Source organism: Astatotilapia calliptera, chromosome 2 (assembly GCF_900246225.1).
Source record: "Astatotilapia calliptera chromosome 2, fAstCal1.2, whole genome shotgun sequence".
Lineage (NCBI taxonomy): Eukaryota > Metazoa > Chordata > Actinopteri > Cichliformes > Cichlidae > Astatotilapia > Astatotilapia calliptera.
The window spans coordinates 7,005,896-7,019,040 of NC_039303.1; the positions used below are offsets into that span (position 1 = coordinate 7,005,896).

Here is a 13,145-nt window from a genome sequence, read left to right on the forward strand (position 1 = left end):
TTAGTAGTAATAGTCTACGTGTAATTGGGCTTACAAAAAATGAAAAGATATCTTATTCGTGTATTAGTAGGTAATGATCCCACTGTCAAATATGACTAAATTATATTTGGATTGCTTCTTTAAAATGTCAGTTATAAAGTTATACAGCATTGCTGTTAATTCGTATGACTTAAAGCATTTAAGCAACAGATATAGTTCTGATTCTGTTTGAAGCACAATCTGATTTTGGTTAAAAATGTTTTTAGATGGAAAAATGTTAAATGTTCTATTATTTTATTTTATTTTGAAGCAATCCAAATATATCATATTACATAACACGCTTGTCAAAATAAAAACAGAACATTAATAATTACTTAGTACTAATAAGTAATTGCTTAGTAATTAGTATTTCTAGATGGTAACTGACTACATTTCAAAGTAATCTGACCCAACCCTTGCTCTTACTGCAAGGGTTGGATCTCCCAAACAACAACTACTTTGTTGCACACTATAAGGTAATTGGTTCTGATTGCATGACATACATACATGACAAAGTAGTAAACAATTATTTTGATGTCAGTAAATGAAACCAAGACTTTTCGGATTCTAACTAGTGTTTAGGCAGCTGCTGACAAAGTTTTTTGATGGTTATTTGTACAGATACTACATGGTGACTGGCTCTGAAAAATGAGCTGGATTGGAAAAATTGGCATTAATAAGAGTGGTGCAAAACAGTAAACCTGTGAACACTATTTTGATGCCAATAAGTGAAGAAACACTGACTGGAATCTCCTCACCTGCTGACAGCGTTGAAATTAATACATGAAACCTGCAACATTGCCGGTGTTAACACTCATCACCGTACCAGTTTTTAGGTAATTCCGTTCCCATCAGAGTTAATTTAACACTTTCAGATAGTTTTGAACAGCCTCCAAGCCATATCCACTCTGAGTGCATAATCAACACGCGGGATAACATCCACTGAATAATCAACACTTGAACAAAACTGGGAAATTTCCTGTGTGGACAGGGGACATGGGATAAGGCATCCCCTGTTATGTGCACAGCAGTTTGATTTATTTGTTGTGTAAGAAAAGTTTTCCACCTGACTTGTTGTGTTGTGATGCCATACAACAAGCAAGTTAATGAGCACACTGTTCCAGTCAAACTGAACCTGAAATCCCTTCAGTAAATGTTTGCCACATTGTGGTGCAAAACACTGGAGCCCGGTGTCCGAACACAGCAAACCATCACAGAGATAGATTCATGCGTGTTTATTTATGCAGTAACTTTCACTTTACTCTCATAAAGATACTCCTGTGTTGCAGGTTGGATAATTAGGAGCCTGCACATTGTGCACTTTGGCAACCACTGGCTCTAACCTCTACATGACCTCTCTGTGTCTCTGGAATGTTGGCTGCCATTCATGCTAACTTCTAGCTCACCAGCCGTTGGCCAGCCTTACCACCGCCACACCAGCGACTGCAGCAAACGACTGAGGGGCATTTTGTCGACACTTGGCAGTTGGCGCAGCTTCCTCACTAAGAAAACATACCCAAAACATCTGCAGCAGAGTGAGCAGAGAGAGGAGAGGGGAAGGAGGTTGATGGGGGAGGAAGGGGAGGGATGGTGGTTAGAGGGATGGGGAGATGTGGTGGTGGTGGTGGTGTTGGGGTGTGGGGGGGCAGAGATGTGGGGGCGGCAGGCAGCAGAAGTACGTCTGCGCTGCAAATCTGACGAGGACTTTTGAAAGGCTAAATCCCAAAGAGAGCGCTGCTGCCTCGGCTTGCTGCACTACAAACAGCCAGAGCTGAGACGGGCTGGGCTTTTTCACTGGAGGTGCTCAATGAGAGAGAAGAAAAATAATTATAATGATAACCTCTGTATGCTACACCTGACAAATGTTGCAGATGGAAAATATTTCCAATGCAAAAAAGTGCAGGAATATTTTATATGTAAAGTGTCAGTGTTATTATTTGGAGCATTTTCATGGTGTAAATGTTACCTTGGCTTCAGCATTTCATGGAGAGGCGCTCAGTGAAGGTTGTATGTAGTCTGCATGGCTTTCTTTCCTTTCCTTTTCTTTTTTTTTTAAGTCCACCATTTCCACAAATTTTCCACCACTGTCATGGTGTGGTTGGGGGTGGAGGATAACATTTAGTTTGAAAAAAAAAATCTCATTTGCAATTAGGGGGTGTTTTCACATTACACCTCATATCACCGCCTTTAACAATATAATTTTTGTGGATAATTTCCTAGTTGAGGGAGGAAGGAGGGAGCCAACAAATGCAAACAGTCGTGTTTATGATTAGGTCAAAACCACACTGAACAAAGGCAACAATTGCCTTAAAGGTTGCCTGACAAGCCAAGCTCTTCCACATTTAGTTCCAAGCAACAGGCCTGGGTCTTGTTTGTGGACAATTCATTCCTGAGTGACACTGGTTAACAATCTGTGTAACTGCTAATCCCGTCTGTAATCTACACATAAAGGCAGTTAGATCTCTCTCTGGAGATCCGGTCTAGATTCTATTTACATCCTGGAACCATAGAAAATGGGATTGAGCCTTTAATCGGCTAAAACTCATCACAAAGAGAAAAATATCATAATCACTAATGCTGAGCATTCTCTTTACCTTCCTTTATATTGATAAAAAATGCAAAAACATATTATAAGAAACATGTTTCTACATTTTTTCTCAAGCTTGTCTACATGTATGTGCAGGCTCAGGGTGAGTGTTGTTTTTCCTGAGTAAATACAACCCTGTTGGAGGCATGAATCATACGCAGTATTGCTGGGCAACATGATTCATCAGACCTCTGTCATTTTGTCCACACAGTCACATCTACAGACATTCTAAATGACAAAAAAAGGGAAAAAATACAGGTTAAAGGTCACTTAGAGAAAATATTTAGTTCATTTTGCTCCAGTGTCATTATGTCTGCTTATTCATCTATTTTCACTCACTTTGTTCATTTACTGCAAAACTTGTTTGCAGCCACTCTATTTAATTTGCATTAAACATGAAATAGTTCCCTGCTTGCTGGAAAAGTGATGATGGTATCCAACTGAAGCCATTCCAGTGGTTCAGTGTTTGCCTACATACTCTTTCGTGTAACACTGGGACACCGATAGATGGAGCTGTGGGTTTGAGGTGGAATGAAAGAAAGAAGGGGAGGTGGAGAAGGAAGGGGGGGGGGTGAGGGGGGTGACTTTCGCAACATTTGAAGTTGAGACAGAAGTGTGGAAGAGCCACTGTTTCTAAATCTACGGGACAACTCATTAGGCAAGGCAAGGCAGGTTTATTTATATAGCACAATTCAACAACAAGGTGATTCAAAGTGCTTTACAGAGACATTAAAAAACAAAAACAATAAAAAGCATGATTTAAAATTGATTTTTTTTAAAAACAGTAGATAAAATCAGAACACTAGATAAAATCTAGTGTCCCCACTGTCCCCACTGATGTCCCTGTATTCATAACCGTGTGTGTTTACATTAGCTGGAGTGAAATGGAGGCTTTTGTGCATCACAGACTATCACTGTGTGTCCCCAAAGACTGTGTCGCAATTAACTTAATGATGGCTTCTTGATGATTCAGGGGGAAAATAAGTGTTTTTCTTAGGTAGTGGTCACTTTATTTTAAGGGATGGGGAAATGTCTCAAGAAATGCACTCTTGGGACCACTATGTGTGTGAGGATGTAGGATGTGTGTTGATTTGCAGCACGTGTTAGCGTGCATGCACGTGCACCACTGTAGCTCTGCGTGTGTGTGTTTGTGTGTGTGCGTGTGTCTGTCAGGTTTCCTGCTGCGCGGCGCGGCTGGGAGCCCTAGCGAGGGTAAAATTCCATTCTCTCGGTGGAGCAGCATTCTGCATGAGCCAATTCCCAGGAGACACTGCTCTGCATGTCCTCCAGACAGCCAAGCTGAGGCACAGGCTCAGGCTCGCTTATTAACTGACCTGAGGGGGGCGGTGGTGGAGGAGGGAGGGAGTGAGTGGGGAGTTGTGGTGGTGGGGGGGCAGAGATGGAGAATGGAGGAGGAGGTTGTGGGGGGAGCGGGGGAGCCCAGGGAGGTAGGAGGTGGAGGAGGCGGTGGGTGAGGAGGGAGAGGGGGAGGTGGTGTTGGGAATTATGGGTTTGTGTGTGCATGTGTGTGCGCGTGGGAGTGTGCGTGCGTCTGAGTGTGATCAGGGGTGATGGGCTGTGGGGATACGAGCGCGCGCGCGCGCGCGTGTGTGTGTGTGTGTGTGTGTGTGTGTGTGTGTGTGTGTGTGTCAGAGGCAGAACTGGTTGAAAATTTTAACTCTTTGCTCGCTGAACTGCTTCGCTGCAAAAATTCAGCATGAGAGAAGAAGAGTGTGGATGTCTAACAAGCTGCACTATGTGTTTGTATCCTTGTATTCAGCACAAGGACATGTTACCGCCTTGTTAAATAAGGCTGTGGGCATCACAAAAACCTAGTTAATCACTTTAAATATGTAGTTTGACATTTTCTGACCTGGAAAGTATATCATTTTATCAGCTAAGCATGTTTTCTTCAGTATTTTTTTCAGTTTTTGGTGGCAACAGACTTCATAATGGTTTCCTGTCATGCCACTTCAGCACCGTAGCTCAGGATGCTACTGCAAACATATTTCTACCCTGCACCTATGCACATATTGGCTTCTTCTGAAATAGAACTAAAACCATTTACTTCATGTATTAATCTATTTACACTAATTTGTCATCCCTGTATGCAAATATTAGTTTGTAGATTTGTGTGTCTTCCTATAATTGCTTGACACAACTGTAAGACTCATTTGTCACCAGTATGAGGAAATAGCATAATTGAAAAGTGCTTTTCAATTACAATTTGTTTAACTTAAATAATGAAATAAAATATGGTGCTTTAAAGTTTTACTTCTTTTTTTTATTATTATTCCATCCAGCAGCGAAGAGGAAAGAGAGCGAGGGGGGGAAAAATCACTCACGGCAAAATGCAAATGAGCCTGGAAGCTATTACGATGCTAATGAGATTCCACCATAGAAGTTGCTGCTCCAGCATCCGGGGTATATTTCATCCATATTTGGAAAACAGTTGTGTGCTCAAAATAGGGGACACACTTCCTAGTGTTCACAGTTGAGTTTGTGAGTTTTACTTTCAGTGGGGTCTACGAACAGCTTAATTCTGGTCAGTTAGATAGGAGAAGCATTTTCCTCAGGTGGTGTTACTTAGCTGGTTACAGTAGTTTATTTGTGTGTTTCGCTATGAAATTCTGCTCTATTTTTATCAGGTCTTTTGTCTCATCACACCTTGTCAATCACTAGTGAGCTCCTTTTATTAATACCACAATCAGACTCTTCCCGCCGGCTTCAAATTACTCCCAAACATTGTGCGTGTTGGCACATGTTTCACGTTTCAAACGAGTGTGACTGTTTACACCAGCAGAAGCTTCATCAAACACAGCTACAACTTAACATTTTCACGCTTCGCTGTGAAACAGGATAAGACGTGGTGCTGGGTTCTTCCGAACAGGAGCAGCGTCGGTGCGTTCAGGTGCAAAACCTGTAGCACAGCTGCGAAGGTGTGTAGTTTGTGCGTTAAAGGCAGGTAGGTAGGTAGGGAGATAGGGTGAGTTACCATAGTAACACCAAGAGGGAACCCAGCAGAAGCACAGTGTCTATATGTGTCCTGACCCATTTCCATTCTCATCCACAAGTGTTTTGTCTCCCTCACTTGCTGTTTCACAACTAAAAGCATCTCTCCTTCTACATCCTTGATGCATCTGCTGTACTTAACAAATGGCCGAGGCTTGAAACATCCAACAAACTCTCAAGGTACATTCGGTTTCCTTTCAGTGAAGTTCAATTTAATTCAATTCAACTTCCCTGAAGGTGAAAAAAACTTGGCATGAATAGGATTAAAAGTTAATACACAAAAGTATGTGAAACAAAGTACAGGATACAGAAGTCAAATACAGTATTAACAATGTTTTAATTCACTGACCAGCACTAAAATATGTCCTCCTCCGCAAAGACAACACATACATCACTTGTGTTAATTAATAGCTGGAAAATAAAAGAGTCCCTCATGATTAATTTTGAACTAAACTTTCTGGAGAACAAAGAAACTGTAGAGCTTAAGGTCAAACATTCAAACATTCCCACCTCTGAACAGTCATCCTTCTGTGTTGAGTCAAAGGTTGTCAGAGGTTATACATAAAACAGCATTTATCTTCTAGATTCTTAGTGTAATATGCTGTAAATAAAATTAAATAACAGATACAGTCACAGAAATATGGCGTCAGCTCATTTACACTGAGGTTGTTTAGAAATAATGGATTCAAAACTCCATTTAGACTTGTTGTAACCATGTGATCAGTCTTTGAAAATAGTATCTGAACATCTTTAACGCCTCTACCTGTAGCTTGGTTTGAAGAAGGGGGAGAAAGATGACCTCAAGTTTTTCTTTTTAATGTGGTCAAACTATACCGACTGCATTTCTGATATCTAATCACAGTGCTAGCTTAACCACCTTCGAATGTAGTTTGTCCAGTCTGATCACATTCTGATGCTAATTCCGAGTTTATTTACATGTTGCATTAGCAGGCATTTCCCCCTATCCAAGTAAAATATCCAAATACAGATGACAATTAAATTCCAGGCGTAAAATAAAGGCTCTGAGTCAGCATCGGTGCACTGTGTTAAGTCACACTTTCCATTTTACTTTCTCTCTCTGTGACTCTGCAGTCCCAAGTTGTTTACATTTCTATTGGGATCTATACACACAACACAGAGATTTACTACAATATGGCATCCAACTAATGCAAAATAAGTTATAGCACGCATGCTGAGATACTGTAAATAATAGAAATATAAACTATTTTGAATGATGATTGTTATTTTCTGTTATTTCCTTTGCTATTTCAGTACTTTACATTTAGCTGTGTCGCTTTCTACTATGTGGATGTATGGAAGGACCCAGCAGATAACAAAACAGGCAGCAATGATAATAACTATTACACTGATTAAGTTAGACACAATGTGAAAGCAGGACCTCAGCTGAAAGTGGGTTGCAAAGCTGCTTGTAGTTGCTGTGGGTAGGCTAAGGCAGCTTAAATAGCACATACTATCTAGATATGTGGTATCAGCTGAGCCATCAGCTGATGTGTGCTGGGAAACACTGCGCATCCTTATTTGGAATAACTTGAGCTGGTGAACACAAATTGCAAATGTGTTTTAGATCATTTGTAGGCTAAAGTTGCCTGTTTGATCTTTTGTTTTAATGACCAACATGGATGTTAGCCACATGCATTTTAAAAAAGTTTAGACCTGAGAGACGGTCATAGCACAAAATGAAAAACAATAAATAAAATAAACACAAAAAAGTAGTAATAACTCGTCATGTCATTCATTTGCTTTTTCATGATTTTAGTCTGATAGGATAGCATTGTTATTGTTTTATGGCTTTTAATGAAATCTGATTAAACCTTACTATTTATCTATTAATAAAAATTTAAATGGATCATATCAACCTGCGGCTGCTTGATGGCACTGTTTCCAAAGACCTTTATGGTGAATTAGGTCATTTAAATTTACTGAATTATTTTTTGTGATGTTCTTGTGGATTTTCAAAAAAAAAAGGTCAGAGCAAAAATGTTTTTTTCATTCTGTTTAGTACTTTTTTCAGTAATAGTCTTTTGCTCACTACACCACCACTGGTGTAGGTTGTGTTTACTATCATATGTACTATACAACCAAATTAATACTGAAATATGTTAAATGAGCTGTTCACTTCAATGTACTGTATTGCAGCCACACTCGAGTGGTAAGCGCTTTAGGCGGGCAACCAAATCCTGTTAGAAATGTCAATTGAAAAGGTCTTGAGATATTAAAAATGTAGTTTTTAATTAAAGGTTTATTAATAGATTTTTCAAACTTTTTTTTTAATTACCCAACCGGATGCCTGAGGCATTTGGATTACAACTTTTATCTCACTCGATTCAGACTGCCTCTCCCCATTCAGCCATTTTGGATTAAAAGTCAGACTTCATAAATGCTGTTCATTAATTCCCAGTGTGGGCAGTTAATTTGAGATTTGGTTGCAACGTTATGTCTGGCCTGAGTGTCTGTTTATTTTTAGATTCTTGTGGCTACTTTGCAGCACAGGCCTAATCTGTCACGCAGGCGAACATGGAGGAAATCTTAATCAGTGTGCCAAGAAAAGATCGTCAAAGCACTGGTGTGCCTGGTTTGGAAATTCAACATGTTAGTAACACATACTGTCACAGTAAACGATATTATTGAAATGTGTTGCATGGATTGTACTGTGAAAATGTTGAAATAAATTAGAGCCCATCTGTGTTTTGCTGTTTGCATATAGTGCTCCTTGCCATATGATATTGACCGTCCCTGTGTCATAATTTGCTAACTAGTTATGTTGTGAATTATAAATAGATCCTGTGCATATAGCGATCACCATTAAACTCTAGTTGTATTCCCTGAATAATAAATATATAAGATAGACAATGCCTAATTGGGATTATACATTTCCATGCCAATTCAAACCAGCAGAGATGTAACCAATTATTGTACTACCTTCATCTGGGATATTTTAGAAGTCACCAACTCAGAGAAATGATAAAACAGGCAAAAGTGATTGTGAACACACACACACACGCCCAAAATAACTCTGATGATTTTCTAAAAGCTTTTTAGAAGATCTTTTAATAACATTTTAAGGGGAATCCACGGTCTATGGAAGTCAGACAGCTGACGGGCTTTTGAACACAGAGTCAAGAAAAAGTGTTGATTAAAGTTCAGATGTTTTTAACTCCTTCGTTGCATGCATCAGCTGGAATCTTTGCATTGAAACTACATATTGAAAACACAACATAACATTTAACAACAGTGCCATTTATTCTGGATGTTCTTTACAAAAAACATTAAACACAAACTATATGTGCAGAATTTGCTTTTTTATGTTAAGGCATAAGCAGGGAAATAAGGCGGGGCTATAAAAGCTAAGCAAGCAGCTGCATATTTGCACCACTAAACCACCACTTTAAGTAAAGCAAGTTCCTCATTATCAGCTAATTCTGTGTAAAAATCTTATAATAGCATTCATAACGTGCAAATTCTGCAAGTATTAATTTAGCATAAACCAGCTGGCTTTGCTAAATTTAATGGGAACTTGGATATTATATATATAAATCGTGGTTGTAACAAGTGTGTTCAAATCCCTGTTTTAAGAGCGTAGGTTCTTTATGCAAAAAAAGAAGTTGTCTGATTACTCCCAAATCCATTTCCTGGCTAAATGAGGAACTCTGAAATCACAAGGAGCTAGCTTGAGCCACAAGTAGAACAAGATGTGCTGGAGCAGATGGTCTGACCCCCAAAGAGTTCCGATCTCAACATTATGGATTCAGATTGGGATTAGATGAAGACATAGAAGACACCAGGGCCATCTCTTGTTCCTCTTTGTCTTTTGCCAGTAGCCTAAATCCATTCCCATCGTCACTGTGGCAAGTTCTCCAAACTGCTGTTTTGTACTACTGCCAGTTTAAAGCCAACGGGTGGTCATGTCAAATATTCATTTGATTTAGATTTCTCTGTTTTCTGCACATTGTGTGAAGTTAATTGATTAAAAAAAACACCATAGTCTATACTCATATTCTAATTACTCATATTAGCTGTCTCTCACAGTACAAACACTGAAGGCTATTAAACTGGAAATTTCATCCATCAAAATATCCTACACACTGTGTCTTTAAACCAGATGGATTAGCAAGCCACTGTTCACATAGTTACTGAAAGAAAAGACAATCCTGACATGTTCATAAGTTCAGCTTTTGCTTCATTAAGAATTGGAGGGACATTGAAGCAGCAGGGAAAAAGAAAACACTTTCCTACCTTCCTTTAATCACAAATGATGCCACTTGGTACATAACTAGTCGGGGAGATTCTGTCATTAGCAGCACTGGCCAGAGGCAACACAGTCAATACAATGTTATGAAATCATGCTACACATAAAATGGACTGTTTAGTGTGCAGCCTCATCAGCATTTGTATGCTGTCATCAATTACCGTGAGGCTTCACACCTTCAGTTCTTGGAGCTCAGACAAATTATGGCTTAGGATTTTTAAAAGATACATTTTAGTTCCAGCCAAGGTCAATATAAAATGTATTTTTAATTTCAGAAATAAAACTGGCTGATTTAAATATAATCTCTTCACACATTTTCTGTAGGGATATTTTAGCCTTTTACCTAATATTGTAGGGTCTTTATCGTACAATAACGTACCTGGAGACATCTGTAGTCTTGAACTGGCTCTACATAAATGAATATGAACTGAATGCTTTAAAAAAAAGAGTTAACTGTATTTTTATAAAATCTGCGGCTTTTACTGCAAGAGGCAGCTTGCTGCAAAGAATATAATATGAGATGATACTGTTAAAAATGAAGATGCTTGACCCTATGCTGCAACAGACTCTCACCTCTTTTTCAGTCAAAACATGACCAAGAGCTATATTTGCAATCGATATTGCACCTCTGTCAACAGACAGCATTGTTATTCTAGTCAATATATTATATGTGAAAGAGCAGGCATTGGTGTTTTAACTCTAAATTTCGCTCGTTTTTGCTTTAAATTTAGTGTCTTATATTCTTTAGATTTCTCTTTACTACCTCTGTGTGTGAAGCATGCTTTAAATGCCCTGCCTTTGCACTGTTGTTGCAACTGATGCCCATGCATTGCTTCATGCATCTGAATCCTACCAGCACTAGGCTTTATTCAGCCAGTGTTGGCAGGCATACTTAAAATCTGATACGTTGGGAAATACTTTGAAGAAATATTTTAATATTAGGTAAAGAATAGAGCTTTTTTGTTAATAACATGCGCAGAATTACTTACGAGAGGAAATAACGAAACACATACACACATGAACATAGAGATCTTACTTGAACTTTGCAAGAGTGCAAAACTGAGTGTAGGTCTTGAGGGAACAGGAAACGACTTCCCTCCTCCCCCTTCAATCCTGCCCCCCCTTCCTACCCACCGTTCCTCCCCCTCCTCTCCTGCTCCCCTTCCTCCCTCCTCCCTCCTCCAGCACCACGCTATAGCAGCGAACTAGGCAGGCCAACTTGCAGAGTGCAGCTCAGCCTCGACAGCGGCTGCTTCCAACTGGGGGTCTTCGGAGAGCATCGCACTCCCATGTGCGCTGCTGTGCCCGCTGGATGTTGAAATCGCGCCGTGCCAGGAGCCACCATGTCCAACCCAACCCACGACCCGTTCTACTCTTCTCCCTTCGGACCCTTTTACAGGAGACACTCGCCCTACATGATCCAGCCCGAGTATCGGATCTACGAGATGAACAAGCGGCTGCAGGCGCGCACAGAGGTGAGCCGACCGGACGTAACCGCTACACGGTCCCGTTTAGGTCGAGGTACCGGTAAGAGGGTGGCGGGTTGGAGAGGAGGGACGAGATGCCGGTCCGGGAGAGAAAGATGAGCCGAGAAGGTCCGTCAGGCAGGAGATACGGATATAATGCCAAAGTACCAAACATTCCTAAGGTGAAAGTAAACAGGCTCTGTCTGTAGTCTACGTTACAAGAAATAGACGTCCTCAGAAGTAAATTGTTCTAGTCCTAAAATTTTAATTTGAAGTTGGGAAATGCTGATTTGTGGAGGAGGTCCTTTTGCTTTCACGTGGCCAATTAACCTGTTAAAAATTCGCGGCTTTACTGTCATCCAAGTAAGTCACCTGAGGTTGGGATGAGCTGTAATAATAAAAGTAAGAAAATCAACAAAAGTAGACTTTAAACATTTGAGGTCTCCAGTTTAAATATTTTAATCAGGGCACCAAGCTAAATCACGGCTGTGATTGTGGTTCTAAAATGTGGCACATTTCTAAGAGAAAGTTACGTAAAGGCTAATCATAACAAAGTTTGAAAAAAAATCCCAGAAAATATAAGAAGTCCACAAAGACTATGCAAATAGGCTATGCAGACTGAGGCAAAGTAGCCTTTTCATTGGATTTAATTAATTTGCATACATTTACATTTTGCCTGGTGTTTGCATATTTGCATATGTTTCTTCCATGTGGAGTGGAGTAGAGTTTGTCCACTGAAGTGGAGCGTTTCTGGTCTGCCTGTTCAGGACACAGATTCATCACTGCGGATTAGATTTTGTGAATGAAAGTGGCCCTGATTGCACATTTATGATTGCATGGGGTGAATTCCTTTCATGTCAGTCTGCTGATGCTTCATCTCATTGGGTGCTAAGTGTGTGTGGCATACAGTGTCATTCAGACTGAACTTTTGGTGATCCCTTTCTGAGTTGTACTGTATTGGGAGCAGCTGTCTTCAGCATCTGTTCTGTAATCACAAATGTGTAAATCTGCAGATAAAAAGTTCATCCAACATGTCAAGTTCTCCTCGCAAACAATCATTAGAGGACAACAAAAAAGCTAAATATGATAAATATCATCTTTTAATAGCCTGGCTACACATTTGTAAATATAAATATTACGGCTCAAGCAAAAAAAAATTGTCATAAATATACTTTTTTTTTTACCAGTACTTTTTAGTTGACTGAATAATTCCGTCAGTGGTATGTTAGAATTTAGAAAAAAACTCTCATTACAGTTCCCCAGAGCTCAAAGGAACCTCTTAAAAATGCCATGTTTTTTTTTTGACCCACAGTCTAATACCCCAAAGATCTTCAGTTTACTATCACAAAATGTTAAGAAAAAACAGACAAACAACATTTGAGAAGCTGGAAGACATTTAAAGCAATTAATTGCTATTTGTCAACCAAGCAACTAATAGTTTTACCTCTAAATATTTACTGTTTCAAATAATTTGACTTCTTGTTGCCTTTTGAAGCTTTTAGACTAGAATTTGAATCCCACGAGACATTTTAAACTGAGAAACATGCCCATTAAATTATTTCATGTGATGTTTTTACTGTTATTTTAGAAAAACCTTCAAAGCCGGCTGAGTTACTGCAGCAGCTTGCAGAATGGTGCTGACTTTCCTAAAGAGGAACTTGCAACTTTAAGCAGACCAAGGCAATGTTGCTGAGATGCAATGGCCCAGTCTGATGCATTATTCATACGAAGTGGTCCAAACCCCAGTGGACCTCAACTCCTGTACCACACATATGCACACGCACCAAACGGCACA

At 39.7% G+C, this 13,145-nt stretch overlaps 1 protein-coding gene across 5 annotated transcripts in view; it reads left to right on the plus strand.

Annotated features, from left to right (window-relative positions):
* The first annotated feature begins 11,075 nt into the window (after nt 1-11,075).
* The window catches only part of ldb2a (LIM domain binding 2a), a 110,927-nt gene continuing 108,857 nt past the window's right edge, over nt 11,076-13,145 (plus strand). For all 5 annotated transcript variants that reach the window (XM_026183021.1, XM_026183039.1, XM_026183031.1 and 2 more), the window contains exon 1: nt 11,076-11,359. In XM_026183021.1, coding sequence (XP_026038806.1) covers nt 11,228-11,359 — 132 coding nt within the window. In that variant the 5' untranslated portion in view covers nt 11,076-11,227. The remainder of the gene's footprint in view (nt 11,360-13,145) is intronic.